Source organism: Heloderma suspectum, chromosome 15, assembly GCF_057233095.1.
Source record: "Heloderma suspectum isolate Gila_16-S chromosome 15, 16-S_ref, whole genome shotgun sequence".
NCBI lineage: Eukaryota > Metazoa > Chordata > Lepidosauria > Squamata > Helodermatidae > Heloderma > Heloderma suspectum.
Window position 1 is genome coordinate 18,405,211 of NC_139472.1, and position 21,497 is coordinate 18,426,707.

General features: G+C 48.0%; 1 protein-coding gene across 1 annotated transcript in view; it reads left to right on the forward strand.

The window, feature by feature from the left end:
* VWA5B1 (von Willebrand factor A domain containing 5B1) overlaps positions 1-21,497 on the forward strand; it is a 102,343-nt gene that overhangs the window by 32,602 nt on the left and 48,244 nt on the right. Inside the window, exons 8-10 of the mRNA XM_084821892.1 lie at positions 4,196-4,306; positions 4,975-5,177; positions 8,854-8,968. Coding sequence (XP_084678018.1) covers positions 4,196-4,306; positions 4,975-5,177; positions 8,854-8,968 — 429 coding nt within the window. The remainder of the gene's footprint in view (positions 1-4,195; positions 4,307-4,974; positions 5,178-8,853; positions 8,969-21,497) is intronic.

Consider the following 21,497-nt stretch of genomic DNA (forward strand, 5'->3'; position numbering starts at 1 on the left):
AGCAGAGAGCGAGTCCCAGAGTCCCAGAATCAGAAAAGGATTCTGGGTCAATTCCTTAGTATTTGTGCCGTGTTCTTTCCACACCTCACTGGATGTGCCACCTCCAGATAGTCAATGGGTCCCCCCCCCAGGCCAAATTGCTTGAAGATCCCTCACAAAGTGGAACTGGCTCTGGTGTCTTGGGACCCGCTGGAACCTACATGCTTTGCATGTGGTCCCCGGGGGGATTTTTTGCAGCCCTCACTGGGTCCCCTGCCTCCATGTCAGGACCCCACTTGCAGCTGCATCGCTAGATTCCCAGTGATTCTGCTGGGAACCAAGGTGTCTCGGGAGCATGTGCCCTGTTTCTCTGCAGAATTGCGCTCTCCGCCCAGCCCACCAGACAGCTATTTGGCACGGGGGAAGTGCAATTCTGCTGGGAGTGCAGCCATGCAGCCACGGTTGCAGCATGGCCACTTCCAGTTGCTGCCGGGGAGGGGTGTGCCCTCTGGAAGGTTCTGGTTGTCCAATGCACACATACACACACCCCAACCTTCCAAAGTTGCCCCCTCCTAGGAGGTTTCTCCATGACAGCGGAAGGAGAAGCGAATGGAGAATCATCTGGATTTTCCTAGGAATCGGCTTTGGTGTGCTTTGGTCCATGCAGGGGTCTACGAGTGAGTGCATCGCACCACCATAAGTCGCTTCACAGAACATACTTCGGGGGGGAGGTTGGCATGAACATCATCTGACAGGCAGGGGCTGCTCAAGCAATAAGAGAGGCTCTCCCCGCCATCCAGGCTCTCCCCCCTTCTCCTTCTATACAATCCTGGGAGGTTTCCTCCTATGTCTCGACAAAAGCACTCTCCTTCTCCCCCCCTGCATTAATTACTCCCTTAAAGCACCAAACATTATGGAAACACAGCTGTAGATCCTTCTCCCTCCGTTAAAGCTCCCAATGCTGTGATGGAGCGAGGCTCCTCTTTAACTACTCCCTTACAGTTGGCAAAGCGCTTCAGAACCTTTAGGAGACTTAAACCTGTGAATACTTGAGGCACCTGACTCCAATCAGCACCAAACATTAAAGAAATACAGCTTAAGATCCTTTCCCCTTCGATAAAATCCTGGGAGGTTTCCTCCTGTGTCTTGACAAAAATCACTCACCTTCTCTCTCTCTCTCTCTCTCTCTCTCTCCCCCTCCCCCTCTCCCTCTCCCTCTCTTTGTCTCTGTCTCTTTTTCATACCCCCCGGCCGCGTTAATTACTTCCGTAAATCAAAGATCATTAAATGAGCACGGTGTTGATATAACGCTTAAGGATCATAGCTTCGCATTAACAACTTCCTTACAGCACTCACCCCGCGTCTGCAGCCTAAACCCCCCGTTACTGGGAAGTGGAAGTTTAAAACAAGGAAGGTGGGACTCTTAAAGGAGGCAAGCGATCCTTAAGCGGTTGCTCAGGGGGTCCAGGTCATAAGGGGAACCTTGACAGTGATGCCTCACTTTTAAGCTCGGAAGGAACGGTTAGTTTTGGAGGAGCTGCAGTTGAATGGTTGAGTAGCATGCATTGCGTGCAAAAGTCCCTGGCGGCTCCACATAGGTCTTGTCACTGACTGAGCTATCAACGAAACATTGTGGCTGTGCTAGAAATAAGCAACTTTACAAAACACTATACCTGCGAAGATTTTTTCTTTTTTAAGTATTCGGAAGCAACACGATAGAAATCAGGAATCTGAAGGGACTATTATCTTCATATAAACAAGTTTGTATGTGGGTGGGATAAAGGTTTTGGGTAAAGAGGAAATCGTTGTCTCTGTGTGTTGCCAAAGCCAATTCTCTGAACGCAAATCACAAAAGGGTTTTTTTTCTTAAATTCAGAGGGAGACAGACACATATTGGTGCTGGGGAAAGCATTCCTTTGTAAACGTGTAAATAGCCGACGATGACTCACCATGTATGTGTTTAATTTTTAATCTTTCTTGCTGGTCTGTCTGTTTATCCTCATTTCCTGAAAGAGCTGGAGGCTACAGGGAACTGAACTCATTTGACAGAGGGGAACATTGTTGGGAGTCTGGCGTCCGATGATCTGTCGCTTCAGTTTAGCCTGATTAGACTCCAGGGTTCGAGAAAAGAATGTTAATGTCCTTTTCTCTGACTGTGGATGGCTTTCAATGGGCCATCCACCAGTAAGGGTTGGGGTCTGGCAAGAGTTCTGGCAGATTGTCTGTGAGAGACAGGTGGGTAATGTGTGTGTGTGTGTGTGTGAGAGAGAGAGAGAGAGAGAGAGAGGAATTGGCTAAGGTGAAGCATTGTAGGCTGAAGTGTGTTTCTCAATGGTGCAGCCATTGTATCAAGGGTAGGCATGCCCAGGCATTTGTCGAGGGCCCACACCCCAACAGGGTCCCACTGACAAGACCCCTCTGGACTTGCTCCTCCTGTTCACCATTGCAGCCAACTTGTTCACCTGTTTCTCAGGTGAACATGCCCAGACAACAGAGGAGGAGCAGATGCCATGGCCTACTGGCTCTCTGCCTGTCAAAAGCCAACAGAAAGGGGGAACCCAATCGGGAATGCCCCAAATCAAAAAGCAAAGGGGTAGACAGAAAGCATGCTTTATTCAATGAAAGAAAATGGTTCCAGTGTGTTTCAGACCACCAACCAAATGCTGAATATTGTTTTTTTTTAGATTTCCCGGAAGAGGGACCTGCACGAGGTCTGAATTGTGTTGGAACTGTTTTCTTTCCTCGAGTAAAGCATCCTTTTTGTCTACCCATTTTCTTTTGGCTTTTTGGCATTCTCTGCCTGTCAAGCAAACAAGTGGTAGTAATGATGAGAAAGAAGATTTGTTTCCTTGGGGAGAAACAATGAAACCAGAGTTTTGGGTTTGCTCTGCTTGCAGAGTTGCAAATAAAAGCTAGGGATGTACGAAACACTTACCTGGTTTCGTCCAGGGTCATCCGCGGTGGGGGGGAGGCGCTCCGTCCTTCCCCCCGAAATCCTCGACAGCGGGGGAGGCGATTCGTTCCTTCCCCCCCAGAATCCTGCCCGGTTGGCTCCACTCCACAGCCAGGCCGTGGAGCTGCCGGCTGGGCCAACCCACAGCGGGGCCTCCAGCCACTGCTGGGCTGCTGCAGACGCAAATGGTGTCCTGAGTAGGGGATGCCATTTGCGTCCCTATGGTAGCCCATGATAGGCTACGTAAATATTTATGTAGTCTATCACGGGCTACCATAGGGACACAAATGGCATCCCCTACTCAGGACGCCATTTGCGCCCTGAGCAGCCCGGCAGCAGCCGGAGCTGCCGTCAGAGCCGAAGCCGCTGCCGAGGCGCAGCCAGGTAGGCTCTGTTTCGCGGGGCTTTCGCGGGGTGGTGGGGCAGGTTGCTCCGTTCCGCCACGGATTCCAGGGGGCCAAATTCACTGGAATTTGGCCCCCCTGGGATCTGTGGCAGAATTCTCTAACATCCCTAAATAAAGCCGATTTTTTTTTCCCACAAAGCAAAAAACGAGTCTTGTGGTAACTTAAGACAAAATTAAAAATTAGAAGTGGCCCAAAGGTTCTGTGGAGTGCCTTTTCTTTTCTGGGTTGGGAGCAGGGTGAAAGGTTTAACGAAACTGTGCTTTCCACTCATGTTTTCAGTGTTGACTGCTGGGTACCATTTTCTTCAATGTTTCCTACCAAAAAGATGCCAGAGTGAGGGCAAGAAGCATTACTTCATGCTCCCACTTTTACTCTTATTTGGCTTTGTGATGATGCCACATACTTTATCACGAAGCCAACTCTGAGTGATGCAGGAAGAGGAAATACTTTCTCTGGCATCTTTGGGGCAGGAAACATCAGAAGCAGTAGGGTGTGTGGATATTGTCAATAGTAAGTGGGAGAGATGCTTCACCGCTGTTCATCTCTTCCCAGATTTTCAAAATGCCCTGCAACTTTGCTGCCTGAAAGCAGGGTGGCAAAGTTTGTGTGTGTTGGGGGAGGCGGGTATTGAATTCTGGCTCAACCATACCCAAGGCTCATTTTTGTCTTTGCTGTAACAGACTAACATGGCACCCCCTCTGGAAATTGTCATGGTAAGTCTTCTTTATCCCAAAGGAATCTAAACTTGTTATGCCCTTAGATGTTTTCACCTCTCAAGGAAGTGGAGACCATCTTATGATGCATCTTACCAAACAAGCAAGTCCTGACATGCTGAATCTTTCTGTCCTCTCTGTAGGATGCCCTGTTGGTCATTCTGAAAAGTCTTATGCCAACATGTCTCTTCAACATCATTGGGTTTGGGTCAACCTTTAAGGCCTTGTTTCCTTCCAGCCAGACCTACTGTGAGGTGAGGGAAAGCATTTTGGAACCTGCTTAAAAGCTCTTTATTTGGGGATGGCAACATATCAGGAACTGACTTTGTGGTGACCGTAGGCTATTCAAGCATTCTTCTACTCGCCAGGGGTGGATGGATGAGTCTCTATCCAGATGGCATCAGTTCCACATGTTTCCATTCACAAGTGGGTTCCGTTCCATTTCCATATCAATCTGATTTTTTTAAACACACACACACACACACACTATTTCTGCATGCATTTTATCCTAAAATACGCATGTTTTACTTGCATTTTATATGAAAACACACATTTTAAGTGTGTATTTCCCTAAAATTTGCATCTTGGTACATTTTCTGAGCTAAGAATGCACTGCAAAATTCGGAGACGTGCGAAAACTGAAGGATTACTATGTCCTGAATCCATGTACCAGTTCAGGAATTCCAATCAGCTCTGTTCACTTCAAATGCAGACTTGAACAAAATTGTCATGTGTTCCTATCAAGCATGAGGGGAGAGTGGGGACGTGCTCGCTTGCTCCTCCCCCTCAACTGCACCCCCATCATTGGTCCCACTGCCTTCCATGTGCTGGAGGGCGAAGCATCCGGGGTGGGGTGGTTCTCGTGTGAATTCCCATGTGAATGCAGCCAATTAAACAAGTGACTTTTGTGCTCCTTCTACAGGAGAATTTGGCCATTGCATGTGAGAGTATCAAGAAGATCCGGTCTGACATGGGTGGTACCAATGTCTTATCACCTTTGAAATGGATCATCCGGCAACCAATCCACCGAGGCCACCCACGGCTACTTTTCCTGCTGACCGATGGTGCCGTTAGCAACACCGGGAAAGTTCTAGAGCTTGTACGGAATCACTCATTCTCCACCAGGTAGAAGATCCCTTGACCATTTCTCATGTACTGCTAGCAGAGATATATGAGATATTCATTTCAGATAATTTCAGATGGACCAAGGACCGAATCTGTGGTCAAAGTCTACAGTTTGCAATGTACATTTCCGAGCTTGCAACGGGATTTGTGGACCCCCCCAAATGCATCCGACAACATGCGCAAATTTGAAAAATGCGCATGCAAAAATGCGTACTTTTGAAAAATGTGCACAAATACGATTTAATCAATGGGAGAAGAATGCATGCGTTTTGAAGATGCACGCAATTGATGCGTACATTTGGGGAAATATGCATGGATTTTCATGTGGAAAGAAAAAAGCAGAACTTGCAATCTGATACAGACTCGAGTCAGAATGAGCTTTGAGATGGAATTTGGAGTACTTTGGCAAGCTTGTTTTTTGCTGATCGCACATCCCTAATTGCTGGAGCCCCTGAAAGGGCAGGAGTATCAGGGATGTTGAGGAAAGCTAAAAGGGTTTTCATTAGGGGTTTTCAGAGGGGCTAGTGGTTCTCCTCATTCATGGAGAATATGGCATGAAGCAACTGATTTCACCTACAAAGAAGGTCAATTTTATGATGAACATTAATTTACAAAGGCAACCAAAATGCTGCAGTGTGGAGTGCTCCTGTTCAGGATTCCAGTTAGCCAGCCATGCCCTCTTCCAGGATACTCCATTACACACACCCTCCCTGGTTTTCTGTTTGTTTATTTTTTTACTCAACGATCAGCCAGCAGTCCATGCCATTGACCGTGCTCAGTCCTTTCCGGGCTGTTTTTTTTCCTAACTTTTTTGTTCCTCTGCAAACCGTGAGGTTCTCCCAAGCCTGCTGATACTAGGGATGGACAGATCTGTCAATCTCGGTCTCATCAAGATTGTTGTGCTTTTGAAGTCAAGTTTGTTCCGTCCCATATCCGCACAAGCATTCAATTAAAAAAATGGAAATTTGTACACATTTTTTGTAATGTATACATTTTTGTGTACATTTTTAAAATGTGAGTATGTTGTCAAGAGCATCTTTTTTGCTTTACAGAATGCATCATAAGCTCAGAAATGTACGGTTTTCCTACTGCAAATTGCGTTCAGGTCCTGGAGGTGTGAACTGGATAAATTTGTACAAAAAACAAACAAAAATGGGCAGAGTTAATTTTTCACACATCCCTAGCCAATACCTCCTTCTTGTGCATGGATGGTGCCATTTTGGCTACATAAGAATCCACACACAGAGAACTGAGTTTGCTATTAGTATGTAGAATAGCAAAATGATAATAAAAACCAACACAATCTTAAAACATCACACCGCTCTCAACGGGAGATGCCAGGAAGACTTTCTGAGTCCAGGATTTTGATATGAGCTCTGGCAGAACACAAGATTTGCCTCAGAGAAGAAGGAAGCACTGCAATGCTCCAAAATCCAAGCTGGAGAAGAATTCTTGGTTTAACCCCATCCCAGCCACCCAGCACCAAAAGGTGGAAGATGGCCAGTTCCAAGATGGGCTGCAGCTGGGGTCCAGTTAGGCTGTGGGTAGAGCGAGGATCAGATGAGCAGGAGGTCAGCCACCAGGACAGGTAGACAAGACTCAAAGGACATGGGGCAAGAGCACAGCTAGGACCAGAGGGGCAGGGCCTTTTCTGTCATGGCACCACAGATCTGGAAATATGCCCCCAGAGAGCAGAGCCAGTCATTGGAGCCAGCCTTCAATGACCTCTTAAATTTTAAGACTTAAAAGATGGCAAAGACGGTCGTCTTTCACAAGATGATTTGGTATAGCGATGGGTGAACGCCATCCCCCCTCCAAATGCATGACAGATCGGCCTGTCAATCAGTCGTGCAAGCTCCTCCGCAAACTTGGACATAATTTCTGAACCAATCTGAATTCTCCAACCACCTCTCTCCCATCCCCCAAGCCAGGGGGCTGTGCCAGCATCTTTCTGAAATATGAGTGTATATCTTGGGAGCTGTATTCTCTTGCCCTTTGTTATTTAATATGCCATGTTCTGTTCCAGTTGTTCTTTCCCGCTGCCTTGCTTTTACAACAGCTTCCCACTTCTCCCCCCTCTGGGACTCGTGACCTTTGTGCCAAACTGAATGCAAACACAGATTACTACAGGACCAGTTTGCCTTTTTAGGCTGCTTATTCAGCTTTTGGGCATCGCAAAGTCCAACGGCCCTTGAATTTAACTCCTACACTCTTGGATATTTTTGTGTCATTTATGCCCCGTACATGTATAGTACTGCAGGGGGAGGGGGGGATGTAAAAGAGCAGGTGGCAGCCCTTGCAGGAGGCAGAGAGGAGAATGACTACTCCAGTGATGTGACATTGCAAACAAAGCAAATACAGAAATGTCAAAAATGTTGTTTGGCCTGGACGTTTCATTCATTTCATTGCATTTATTATGGTTCTATACCATGAAGCCAAAGCTGCTTGGGCGGTTTACAGCCTTAATCCGGGGCTGATTAAAAACTTTAAAAATACAGTATTGTGCATAATATAAAAACAGTTTAGCTACAAGCATATAAACAGAGCAGACACACATACACACTCACATATCCAAACCATATCCCATGTCCCGATTAAAAACCTATCATATGCTGCCAAATGCCTGGGAATAGAGGAAGGTCTTCACCTGGTGCCGAAACAATAACAGTGTTGGTGCCAGGTGGGCCTCGCTGGGGAGGTCATGCCATAATTGGGGGGCTGCCACCAAGAAGGCCCTCTCCCTTGTTGCCACGCTCCAAGCCTCCCTCGGTGGAGGCACCTGGAGGCGGGACAGCTAGGAACAGAAGTAAAACTGCTACTGGTAGAGGTCTTAGCAATAGGACCTCCCTCGAATAAGGAGGGAGATTTGCAAAGTGAAACATCACAACATAATATCAGAACAGCGTTGCTAGATCAGACCAAAGACCTACATAGGCCACCATCCAGTTTCCCATAGTGACCAAGCAGAGATCTCTGGGAAGCCCACAAGAAGCAGGACATGAGTGCCACAGCCTTCTCCTGCCATTGTTACCCAGTGACGGGCATTCTGAGGCATGCCACCTCTGGTCCTGGAGGTAATAAATAGCAAAACCATTTTCGAGGAGGATAAGACTAACACAGAGATCCTGGCATTTTCCTGGCAGCATTTGTTATGCTTAATATTCCTTTGTAAGAACGTGTGCAGTTTCACTGAGGGGTAAGATCCATTCCTCTGGCCTATGGCCAGATCGGTATAATATAACGGCAAGTCGCTGCCTTACACCGACCGATACAACCACCGACAGCCTTATCCTCCATGAATTTTCATCTTCATCCCTCGACCGCTGGCAATGCGGCCCAGATCACCCAGCCCTGCTTCCCCTTGTCTTCCCAGCAATGGGTGACCTGATCTCACCTGTAGCATTCAGGTGGGATATTAAATAAACACACACACACATACATACATACATACATACATACATGTTTACTTGGAAGCAGGTCTCGTCCCCTTGATCTCAGTGGGATTCGTTGTCTCGTAAGTGTGGAGAGGACGGCAGCCTTCATCTTACCCATTCTGAATTCTAGCTTGGCGGAACTTTCCATAGTGGGGGAAGGAGTGGGTCGCCCCTTCTTTTCCCACCATTGTTGTGCCCACTGGTAGGATGTGCACCTAGTCCTGTGTTCTTTCCTGCTACAGGTGCTACACATTCAGCATTGGGCAGAATGCATGCCGGAGACTGGTGCATGGTCTGGCTGTGGTGTCCAAAGGATGTGCAGAATTCCTGGTCGAGGGGGAGAGGTTGCAACCGAAGGTACCGCTGCTTTGACCACTGTGATCGTGACAAGGCGGGGTGGGGGTGGAAGGAGCCGATCCTGTCTTTCTTCTGGATTCATGGAATCCTCTGCTTTGCATGTGCCTCACAATGCGGTTTCCTTTTTGTGTGTGCCTTGCAATATTTTAATGCTTATTTGAAACTGGTAGGCGCTCTGTTTTGCTTTGGCTTACTTCTGAGCAAACATGGTTTGGTTTCTGTTTAAATGTGGAAGGGGGTGGGGGGAGAGAAATGGCTTGCTTCTGCCTAGGACCCGAACTGTTGCTTGCTCTTCTCAGTAAATGCTAGGGATGTGCGAAAGTCACTTACCTTTTCAAAGGGATGATTAGTGGTGGGGGGGAGACGCTCCCCACCTCCCCCCAAAATCCTAATCCAGCCGGCTCTGCTCCGCAGCAACTCCGCGGGGCCACCAGCCGGGTGCATTTGCAGGCGTGCGGAGCCTGCAGACGCAAATGGCAGCGGCTATGGCGGCCGCCATTTGTGTTCCTGGTTTTTTGCCGTGATAGGCTACGTAAATATTTACGTAGCCTATCACAGCCTCCGCAGGGACACAATTGGCTAGATAGGCTAGATAAGTATTTATGTAGCCTATCACAGCAAAAATGGGGAAGCGAATGACAGCCGCAGATGCAGCTGCCATTCACAAAGCTGCGTGAGCGGCACCAGGTAAGTGCTCCGTTTCGCACGACTTTCGTGGGATGGTGGGGCGGGGGGCTTCATTCCGCCATGGATTTCAGGGCGCCGAAGGCACTGGCATTCAGCCTCACTGAGATCCGTGGCGGAATCCTCTGACATCCCTAATAAACACTCATTAGGGTGGGGAGAAATAGCTTGTTCTTTCAAGCGGTTGCTTCCTTCTGGTATCCTTTGTAAACCATCCAGAGAGTTTCAGCTGTGGGATGGTATAGAAAGATGATTATTATTAATTGCATTAATAATTTTTTTATTTATTCAATATTATTTAATAAATAAAGGGCTTTTTCTGCTGTGGCACCCTGGCTCTGGAACGAGCTCCCTAGTGAGGTTTGCCTGGCACCTACATTGTATTCCTTTCGGCGCCAGGTGAAGACCTTTTTATTTTCCCAGGCATTTTAGCATTTTAGCTTTCTAGACTTTTAGCTTTGCTGTTTTAAATCTGTAATTTAAACTCCTGCACTGCTGCTATGTTTTATTGTGGTTGTATTGTTATATTGTGGTTTTAATGTTCTATATATTTTAAATTGTTTTATCGTTTGCTGTTTGGTTTTAATTTTTGTGAACGACCTAGAGAGCTTCAGCTATTGGGGGGTATAGAAATGAAATAAATAAATAAATAAATAAACTTATTTTAATTACTATTATTATTATTAATTGTTAATAATAACAATAACAACCATTTGTAGGATCTGAGCTGTTGCTTGCTTACTTTTGAGTAAACATGCAGAGGACCTCAGGTGTTGCTTACTTACGTCTGAGTAAACTTGAGACCTAAATTTAAGTAGATTGGTAGGAAAAAAAACCACAATTCAGTAGGCTCCGCCTGCTTTGACTGTAGCCACACTCCCTTTGCTTTAGGCCACACCCACCTCTGGAATGTGGTCCCCAAGACCCTTCCAAAATTTGATTTCAGCCCTTAGACCCAGAAGGCTCCGCAGCCCTGTTGGAATGGGTCTGGAGTTGGTCTGAAGATCTCTGTAAAAGAGGCCGATAGAGTGGGTCAAACCTGCTGAACAGTTCTGGTGTGGCCACCTCTGTTCTTAAGCAGCTGTTTGAATTAGAAGCTTTTCCCCTCTGTAGAAAATAATTTTGCCAGGCCTTGCGCTGTGTTCTTTTATGGGTTTCGACTCAACTGCCTCTGCTACATTAGGCTGGAGGTGAGACAGCTGAGCTGGTGCTCTGGAAAACTGGTCCCACCCAGGGACCCAAGGTTTGGAAAGGCTGTAAAAGAAAAGGCTGCAGCTCAGAGGCAGTCCCCTGCTTTGCGTGCAGAAGGTTCCAGCTTCAGTTCCCAGCATCTCCAGGACTGTTACGGCATAACAGCAGTAAGCACATAACTTGGTCATGAGAGAGTGAGAAAAACGTTTCTCTCTCCGCTTTCTCTGTGCTGTGGGTCTAGGAAGCCTGTGCAAACTCTGAATCATTCAGAGCTGCCCAGTACCTATAATGGAATGAATTAGATGACAGTCAGTCAGCACAGTGGATGGAAAAATGGTAGATGAGTTCAATTTAAGTTTGGTAGCCTTGTTGCAGAGGAGCATGTGTTCAAGACAGAACTGGTAATTGGGATCAGTACGACTGGGAACCAAAGACTGCTTCGTGCATTTGAGGGATGCTTCCTGGAGGATTTTCCTTTTATTTGATGTTGTGAGCTAAATCTTGGGATTGTCGATCAACAATCCCCGTAAGAGACTAGAGGGCAAAAGGAAAATGCTCCCAAGACATAAGCTCCTATTTCAGGAAAGTGCTGGTATAGCTGATCGACAGTTGTTGTACATACAAGGCATGGGGAATTAAAGCACCACAATTCACTTCTCCAGAGCAGCATTGATCGGCGGTCTGGGATGGCTAGGCATGGATTAGTTCTCTGCAGGTCTTTCACACCAGGAAAGATGATCATTATCATCAGCACTGAAAATGAAAGGTGGCCAAGTTGGTCTACAAGAAAAACTCCAGATTCCACAGCTAGGAACCAATACCTTGACTGGAGCAAATTACAATGGTTTAAAATAGTGAGCAAGCTTTCAAGTTTTCCAAACATCTTCATTAGGTTGGATGTTGAACGCGTGAACCATAGTGTCTGGAGGCCATTTTGGGGTGGATGAGGGTCAACCAGCTGAAACTTAATCCAGTCAAGATGGAGGTACTGTGGGTGGGGAAACCAACTACTCTGGATAGAGGTTTACAGATGGGTTGCACTCCCTCTAAAAGATCGAGTGCACAGTCTGGGAGTCCTCATGGACTCTGCACTGACTGGGGAAGTCCAGGTGGCTGTGGTGTCCAGGAGTGTGTTTTACTAGCTTAGGTTGGTACACCAGCTCCAGCCCTGTGTGGAGAGAACAGGCCTTGCCTCAGTTATCCATGCACTATTGATGTCCAGGCTGGACTACTGTAATGCACTGTACATGGGGCTGCCCTTGAAGACAGTTCAGAAACTTCAGCTGGTGCAGAATGTGGCTGGCTGAGTGTTGGTGGGGGCAAGGCGATTTGATCACATAATGCCCCTATTGCACCAGCTGCACCAGTTACCAATGTATTTCAGAGCCCCATTTAAAGTGTTGGTTTTGACCTTAAAAGCCTGAACTGGTTTGGGACTAGGGTTGTACAAACTTTGTAAAATCTATTCTGTCTGTGTTTCATGGATCATCAGGTGCTTTTCGTTCCGTCGTCCGCCCATTGGCAGAATCGTATTTATTCCAAGTTTCCAAATTTGCACACATTTACATCTGCGCAAGTCCACACTTGTGAAAATGTGCAAATCCTGCCAAATGTGCAAATTCCCCCAAGGGGGCGCATTTTCATGCTTTAGCATATGGACGAAATGCACATTTGGGGCCTGTGTTTCTTTATTTTACGTATTTTTCTATGACTAAATTTGTGTAAAATTAGAGAAAGTAAAAAAACAACAACCCAGTCCTCAAGTCCAGAAAATCCCTGTGGCTTGGGAAAAACTGGTCTGCTGTGAAATCTGCAGGTCAGATTAATAGAAATCTGAACTCATTTGATTCTGTTGCAGATTTCTCTGACATTCTTATTTGGGTGGGACCAAATTGCTTGAAGGACTGCCTTCACCCATATCAGATCAGCAAGAGAGGCCTGCCTCGTTTGCCCACCTGTGAGGTAGTTAGGTGTGCGTCCACACAAGAGAGGGCCTTTTCCGCAGTGGCCCCATACCTCTGGAAGAAATTGTCATCAGTGGCCTGCGGGGCCCCATTTTTGCAGGCTTTTAAGAAGGCCCTGAAAAATACTATTTTACTCAGGCCTTCCCTTGATATATTTGCTGCTGTTGCTGTTTTCGTTGTGTTCTTGCTGTTTTTATTGTGTTTTTATCAATACTGGCAATAGACTGATTGATACATCCACTCCAAAGGAGAGACCCCTAAAGTATGAGAAAGCTCTAACAACGCACATAAACAATTTTCAGCAAGGGATCCCTGACAGACAAAAGTAGGGACGAAGTTGGGGTAGTGACTGTCGGGTGACAGATACCAGAAAAAAGAAACCATCCCTGATAAATTGAGACACTCGGAGTGCATGTCTGAAGCCTGTGTCTTCCTCCGTCTTGCTGTTTTTTGGAATCCCCCCCACCCAACATTGTTTCCGACGGTCGCCACACAGCGTCCGTTACGTCTGCGTTAGCCTCGTTTCACCCCATGATCCCACCAGGAAAAGGCTGGCCTCTTCCCTGTGCTATCTTCTGAAATCCTTCTGGGGTGATTTGGGCTTTAATGACAACACGGTATCAGTTTAATGGCTGAGTCAACTTCTGATCATCTCAGGATCTCCTCAGTACCACCCACTCAGGAAAACCGCGGGGGAGGCTGGAACCTTCCCCGCTCTTTGCCACCCACACAGTGAGTGGGCTCAGCGCGTCAGATGAAAAGCAACCTCGCAGAAGAGTCACCGGAGAGAAGCTATTTATCTTTGTGTGTGTAGAGCAGGGAGACTGGTGTGTGTGTGTGGGTGTGTGCATGCGAAGAAGCCCCTTTGGCTCGCTTTCACCATGCAAGACACCGCTTGAAACAGAGGAGCTGTTTTTCCGTTTGGACATTCAGCGCGCTTCACTGTCCCTGGCAGGTGCTGGAACTGGTTTCCCTTCTTTCCAGGCGCCTCCGGTTCCTGGAACTGGCTGTTCACAGGGCCAGGTGGGGAAGGGAGGAACAGACAAATAGGGATGCCTTTGTTTGCCTTCTAGTGTGACACGGATGTCAGATTCCCCGCATCCACAACTCCCAGAATAATATGCTTTTTCACTTCTCACACCATCAGAGTCAAAAGGCAATCTTTAGCAGTGACTGGATGAAGCTGGACAGCCACCTGTCAGGGATGCTGTCTGACTTGGATTCCTGCACTGAGCAGGGGGTTGGACTCGATGGTCTTGTAGGCCCCTTCCAACTCCACTATTCTATGGTTCTACTCTATGATTCTATGAGTAAGTGCAATTACCTGGGGAGGCGGTGGGCTCTCCCACACTGGAGGCATCCAAGACGAGGCTGGACCGCCATCTGTCAGGGATGCTCTGACTTGGATTCCTGCATTGAGCAGGGGGTTGGACTCGATGGTCTTGTAGGCCCCTCCCAACCCCACTATTCTATGATACTAGGATTCCATGACTGTCACTGAGCCTTGTTCTTTTCCTGGCTTGGCATTTTGGTATTCCGACTAGTATATTACAGAGACAGAGGAGACAGATGCTTCCTCGTGCTGTTTTCCAGTTCCTGTCCCTTTAAAATCAGGGTCCTCCTTATCTTGTCCCTATTTGGGTGATCTCTTGCTCAGGTTTTATTAGTGGAGTTGCTAGCCTTGCCCATGTTCATGGTTCAGCTCCCTCCTCTGCCCCCCGGCTTTCCTAGCAGTTGCATCTTGGAGTGGCGAGGGGATGCATATTGTCTGTAGCACTCCTGCAGCGAAAGGCATGCATGTGAACGCTGCAATGCCCTGTGGTGCAAAGCCTGTTGCTGGGACATATTTGGAATGGCTGGGAACGGATTGTAAGCCAGTTCCAGTGTCTGGTGTAGCTTCGACCCAAAGATTCAACCTGTTCTGGAGGGGGTTGCACTCCCCCTAAAGGATCAGGTTCGTAGTTTGGGGGTGCTCTTGGATCCAGAACTGTCACTTGAGGCACAGGTGAACTCAGTGGCACGGAGCACTTTTTATCAGCTTAGGCTGGTATACCAACTACGCCCTTATGTGGACAGAGATAGCCTAGCTATGGTTATCCATGCTCTGATAACTTCTCGTCTGGATTACTGCAATGCGTTATACGTGGGGCTGCCTTTGAAAACGGTCCGGAAACTTCAGCTGGTCCAAAATAGGGCAGCAAGATTGTTAACAGGGACTGGCCTGTGAGCTCATATTATGCCAGTACTTTTCCAGCTGCACTGGCTGCCAGTCCATTTCCGGGCCCGATTCAAAGTGCTGGTGTTAACATTTAAAGCCCTTAACGGCTTGGGGCCAGGTTACCTGAAGGATCGCCTCCTCCCATATGTGCCTGCCCGGACCTTAAGATCATCCTCAGAGGCCCTTCTCCGTGAGCCCCTGCCAAAGGAAGTGAGGTGGGTGGCTACTAGGAGGAGGGCTTTTTCTGTTGTGGCACCCCGGCTCTGGAATGAGCTCCCTAGTGAGGTTCGCCTGGCGCCTACATTGTACTCCTTTCGGCGCCAGGTGAAGACCTTTTTATTTTCCCAGGCATTTTAGCATTTTAGCTTTCTAAATTTTTATCTTTGCTGTTTTAAATCTGTATTTTAAACTCCTGTACTGCTGCTAGGTTTTATTGTGGTTGTATTGTTATATTGTGGTTTTAATGTTCTATATATTTTAAATTGTTTTATTGTGTGTTGTTTGGTTTTAATTTTTGTGAACTGCCCAGAGAGCTTCGGCTATTGGGCGGTATAGAAATGAAATGAATAAATAAATAAATAATAACAAAGACTGTCTTGGGTTTTAAAGTAATGCCACACCAGCAACACCATACAGGCCACTTAACAAGATCACCCTTGGATGGCCTTCTCTCTGTCCCATCAGCCAGGACAGCTAGACTGGTGGGGACGAGGGAGAGAGCGTCCTCTGTGGTGGCCCCCACTCTGTGGAACTCCCTCCCTAGGGAACTCAGCCATGCCCCCTATTTAATGAGCTTCTGCCGCACATTAAAAACATGGTTGTTTAGGCAGGCATTTGGGGTGGGTTAGGGACATTTTTAGAAATATGATGTTTTAATGTAGAATTTTATTGTTTTAAACTGTTCTGTTATACACTCTGTACATCGCCCAGAGTGGCTGGGTGACCAGCCAGATGGGCGATTAATAAATTTAATTAATAAATAAATAAAAGGAAAATAAAAGAAAATGGCAAAGGTAGGGCTGTAGCCAGAGGCAGCCCCTAGACTAGCTACCAGCAACTGGCGCCTTAGGCGAATCAGCACCCCCAAGCCCCAAGGGCAGATCTAGGCTGAGATTTTTGGTAAACTGGGAAACGTTTTGCCCCTATTTTCCTTTAATGAAGGGGCAAACCCCCCCCCCCATCTTCAGAAGCAGAAATATTATCATTTATAATCAAAGCAGAGCTGTGTGCAAATGGCCTCTTAAAATTCACCACCCTATTTGCAGGCACAGAAATTGGGGAAATAATCTCACCGAAATTCTCCTAGAGCAGGAGAAATTCTCCAACACTTTCTCGCAAATAGGGCTCACCACTGACAGGGGTTGTAACATGGCTTACTTCTCCCTTCCTAAGGAGTAGTGTTTTTTGGCGGGGAGGGGTTTACTCTGCCATGGCAAGTGGTAACAGCAGCACCTGCATCAGCAGGCTGGCCCCCATTTTACATCCTTCACAATGTCCTATACTTAGCATTGTTCTGGGGCATTTGGGGGGAAGAGAGGGAAGGAGGCCACCATATGAAATTAATTGATGTGGTAGGGATGTACGAAAGTCACTTACCTTTTGACGAAATTGATTCGTGGTGGGGGGGAGGCGCTCCGTCCCTCCCCCCGAAATTCTGGCCGGGGGGGAGGCGCTCCGTCCCTCCCCCCTGAAATTCTGGCTGGGGGGGAGGCGCTCCATCCCTCCCTCCCAAAATTCTGGCTGGGGGGGAGGCGCTCCGTCCCTCCCCCTCAAATCCTGGCCGGCTGGGCCCACAAATGGCGGCGGCCGTAGCCGCCGCCGTTTGCATCCCTGCAGTCAGCCGTGATAGGCTACATAAATGTTTACGTAGCCTATCACAGCTGAGTAAAAAAAAACAACAACCGCGTGTACGCAAATGGCGGCGCCCATGGGCGCCGCCATTTGCGTACACGTGTTTTTGTTTTTTGTTTTACTCAGCCGTGATAGGCTACATAAACATTTACGTAGCCTATCACAGTGTTTTTAAAAATTTAGCCGTGATAGGCTACGTAAATCTTTACATAGCCTATCACATTTTTTTGTTTGTTTGTTTTTTAAACTTGGAAATGGTGGTGGCGGCAGCCGGTCGGAAGACCGGCCACCGCAGCTGCCGCCGCTGCACCACCGCTGGAGCTGCCGCCGGAGCCGCCATCGCCAGGAAGATTCGCCGAAGGTAAGTCCTCTCCCGGGGGTGGCGGGGGGGTGGCAGACCATTTCGCCACCGATTTCGGGGGGCCGAATGCGCTGGCATTCGGCCTCCCCGAGATTTGTGGCGAAATTCTCTGACATCCCTATGTGTGGGAAGCCAAGGGGGCTGCAAGCTTCCAGAAAGATGATTGTACAGCGAAAGACAGGACACTTGCACACACTCCTTGGCCACCTCCTAAGTAAGGTAAGCACAAGAACCCCAAACCCAGCCCATGAGGATTTCTCCAAAATTTTCTTCTCCTTTGAATTTCTTTTCGAAAGCCATTTCTTTTCTCTCGAATTGAGTGAGGATGGTTGCAAAAATGTGGGATAAATTTTCGGCACAGTACCAGTAAGAGGACAATACAATGCAACCGTAGTCAAGCATTTCGGGAGAGTGGTGCTAAGAACAATGAGTTCCTTTCTTGTTGAAGTCTAGAAGATTGAGTCCTTAACTCTGCCAAATAGATACTGCATAATAGACTTCCTCTTGTGACCTTATCAAAATGCTTGATAAACATATAAGAAAGCTTTCTGAATGGTAGATTCACAATGCACCTTTTCAGAGAGCGAGCGAGAGAGAGAGAATTAGAGAGGGTGCATAGCACCTAAAAATCATACTTTAGAACAGTTCCAGCTTTCCATTTTTCCTAGAATTACAGTAAAGTAAGAGTTTATCAAAAGTAAGGTTAGCTGTCCTTTCTTTTTCAAATTCACATTCAAGAAAATTCAAATTTGCTAGATTTTTGTGTTTACTGCCCTGTGTCCAGAAAGGCAGATTAGATATCCATTTAGGGCTCAATCCTATGGCCACTAGACAGCAGCTAGATGGCCATAAGATTCGACAGTTCCCTCCCCACCCCCTCCCCTGCCGTCTCGTAGGCAGCACGGATCGTCCCCGTGGCCCATGCTCTGCACTCATAAGAGCAATGTGGAGCGGGGGGAAATGGGGTGCTCCCAAGGTAGGGGCAGGGAGTGCAGAAGTGCCAATGTTATCCGGCCTCCCCACCCCACGCTCTGATGTCCCGCGGCTAGATAGCCAAAATCGGCTGTCTAGCCACAAATGCAGGGCGGCTGGAGCGTGGAGCAAACGATCCCCTCCGCACTCCTCCTGCCATGCATTGGATAGGCAGTTGCTTTCGAGTTCAAAGGCAGCCTCCTATCCCCATAGGACTGCTCCCTCCCTCCCTCCCTCAATAAATAAATAAAATCAGTAAACGAGTGCCAAGAATAAACACTATCTGTAGGATGCAAACCAAATTGAAAAGAAGAAAGCTCACAAAGCTCAAATATGCTGGCATTTTGGGTATGTTGGCTGCATCCCCTTTGCTGCTGCCCTGTTTTACTTTTGGTCCCGATCTGTTCCCCCCCCCCGCCCCCCCAAGCTTCTCTGAAATTGAATTAAGCTCTCAGGCTGAAAAAGAGAGCTCAACACCTCTGGCCTAAACCTTAAGGCCCTAATGTTTTGTCTCACCCCATTAAGGTACTTCCTGAAAGGAAGGCACTGCAAAAGGAGCAGGAAATGGATCACTATAAATAACAAGGGGGAGGGGAGCAGTGTGGTAGAGTGGTCAGAGTGCTGGGCTTAATTTGGGGAGGCCCAGATTCAAATCCCCAGTCATGAGGTGGGTGACTTGCAGCAGCCCTCACTCTCTCTCTCTGCCTTGCCTACCTCACAGGGTTGTTATTAGGATAAAAGGAGCGGGCAATGTAGGCATGCCACCCTGAGCTACTTGGAGGAAAGGAGGATAAAATTGCAAGAAATAAATATTTACAAACGCTGTGATCCTCACAAATCACTGCCACAGTCCACAGTGTTTGTAATCAGTGATGGTGTAGTGAAGACGGGGCTTCCCGGGAAGCAGCACCGGCATGTTTTTGTTAGCAGGGATGCTGACGTCACCTGCCACCCCCCTCAGACCTCCCTGCTCCTTCTGAGCGTCTCTTCAATCCTCACACTAGCTGGGGGGAAATGAATTTGCACAGCAACAATATATTGTTCCCTCTTGTAGTGTAAAGTACTTTGGGGTGGCTTGGTTTTGAATGGGCAGTTAAGACCCATTCACTTTACAAAAGACCGGCTCCTGGGCAGATAAAATCGGCTAGGACGGGTTTGCTGGTATGAACATTTTGGACTCTATTTGGGGACTGCCATGATTTTTTGCACTTCAAAAAATACTACTTCACCACTGTTAATCAGGTTTGTTAACCAACCTAAAAGATAAACTCCGGGAGCTGGAGATCTCAGACTCACTTGGGTGTTCTGGTTTCCATCTCCCCTTCCTTCCAATCTGGATTGTACCAACTCTTCCTAACATTTTGCAAAGCATTTCTGCACCAACTGCAAGAGATTCTGATCAGCAAAGGAGAGAAAAGCGGGGGTGGTGGTGGAAAGATGGGGAAAATGGTTTTATGCTTCTTTTTGGCAGGTTATGGTTCACAGTGCGGTATCTGCAAGATAACATATGACATTTATGGAGGCATTAATTTATCCCTCGGTCCATTTGAAGGGAGCAAAATGACAGCCACTCGCAAGGGATACATTCAGTGGTTTCATCTGAAACACCTTTCTCTGTTTTGGCACGTAATTTAGAGCTGAAGGCAGCTCAACCTGTTTTGCCTCTGAAAGTAGCTCCCACATCCCAGATCGGGGTGGAGGAGCAAAGCATTCTGGGAATCTGAATGCAGGAGGCTGTCTCTTTTTATGAGTGCGAAGTTCAGGACATGCTGTTCCTGGAATGCTAAAGCTAAGGAGGGAAGCGGCAGTGAAGCCCATCAAAATCAAGAGGTGGTAGCACTTGAAAGACATTTAAACACATTTACTGTGCCATAAACTTTCAGAGGGCAGAGCTAAGGAGGAGCAGATCCTTCTCCTAGTTTATTGTTTATGGGCTTGCTATGCTCTTCACTCCAGTCATCCTGGATCCTGTTTCACTAGGAGAACTTCTACAACCAATCCTGGAATTAGAGCACATTCGGCCTGGCCAGTGTTCAGTTCCTTCAGCTCATTTGCTTAGGAATATTGGAAGCTGTCTCATACTGAGTCAAACCACTAGCATGTCGAGCCCTCCTCCGGGGGGGTGGGCAACCTGTGCCCCTCCAGAAGTTGTTGGACTGCAACTCCCATCATCCTTCACCAGTGCTAGCTCCAGGTTTTTGAGGGCCCTCAACAGGGCCCTGCCCTCAGTGAGTCTGCTTCCTCAGCACCATTGTCACCAGCTGCTCTTGTTCCTCCTCCTCTCTCTCCTCATTGGTACCACTTACTTGCTTGACAGCCTGAGAGCCAATGAGCAAGCAGGCAGCAGCATCTCCTGCTCCTCCTTCTCACCACCACCACCGTTGTCTGGACCAGAGCGAGAGGCGGGTGAACAAGCAGGTTGCAAGGGTGAAGACGAGGAGCAATTGCAGGGGGCTCTTGTCAGGGGGCCCCTGCTGGGACGTGGGCCCTTGGCACACGCCTGACCATGCCTACCCTTGACACTGCCCCTGATTGTTACCACTTGCTTGCTTTGCAGCCAGAGAGCCAGGGAGCAAGCGGGCCGTGGCGTCTCCTGCTCCTCCTCCTCACCACCACTGTTGTCTGGGCCGGAGTGAGAGGCAGGAGAACAAGCAAGGCGCCAGGGTGAAGAGAGGAGCAGCGACTCCAGGGGGCTCTTGTTGGTGGGCCCCTGCTGTGGTGTGGGCCCCTGGCAGGTGCCCAGCCATGCCTACCCTTGTCCCTCACCATTGGCTGTGCTTACTAGGGCTGATGGCAGTTGCTGTCCAATATCTGCAGAGCCACAAGCAGCCTACCCCTGCCCTCTAGAAACGTAGGCTACTGGGTTATTCTATTGTCCATCTGGCTCAGTGTTGCCTAACCTGACTGGTAGAGTCTTTCCTAGCCCTGGATGGCGACGTGGGGATTGAACCAGGCACCTGCTGCGTGCCAAGCAGGGGCTCCACCACTGAGCTACAGCCCTTCCCCTAAAAGAGGTAGGAGCGGAGGCAGCTGCCTTATATGGAGACAGACCAATGCTCCATCTCCCTCCGCACTGATCCTTCTCCAGACTGAGTCCTGGCTCTTTGCAAGCAAATACAGGGAGATATGCCACCGAGTAGCCAATCTAGCAAGCAAATGGTCAAGCGCCCACAGGTTTCAGCCCAGTGGGGTTCAGGCTAAGGCGGGAGCGGCTGAGACAGCAGGCAGAGATCAAAGCACAGTTAGGTAGTCAGATACATCATGCAGTGCGGAAATGGTCCAAAACCG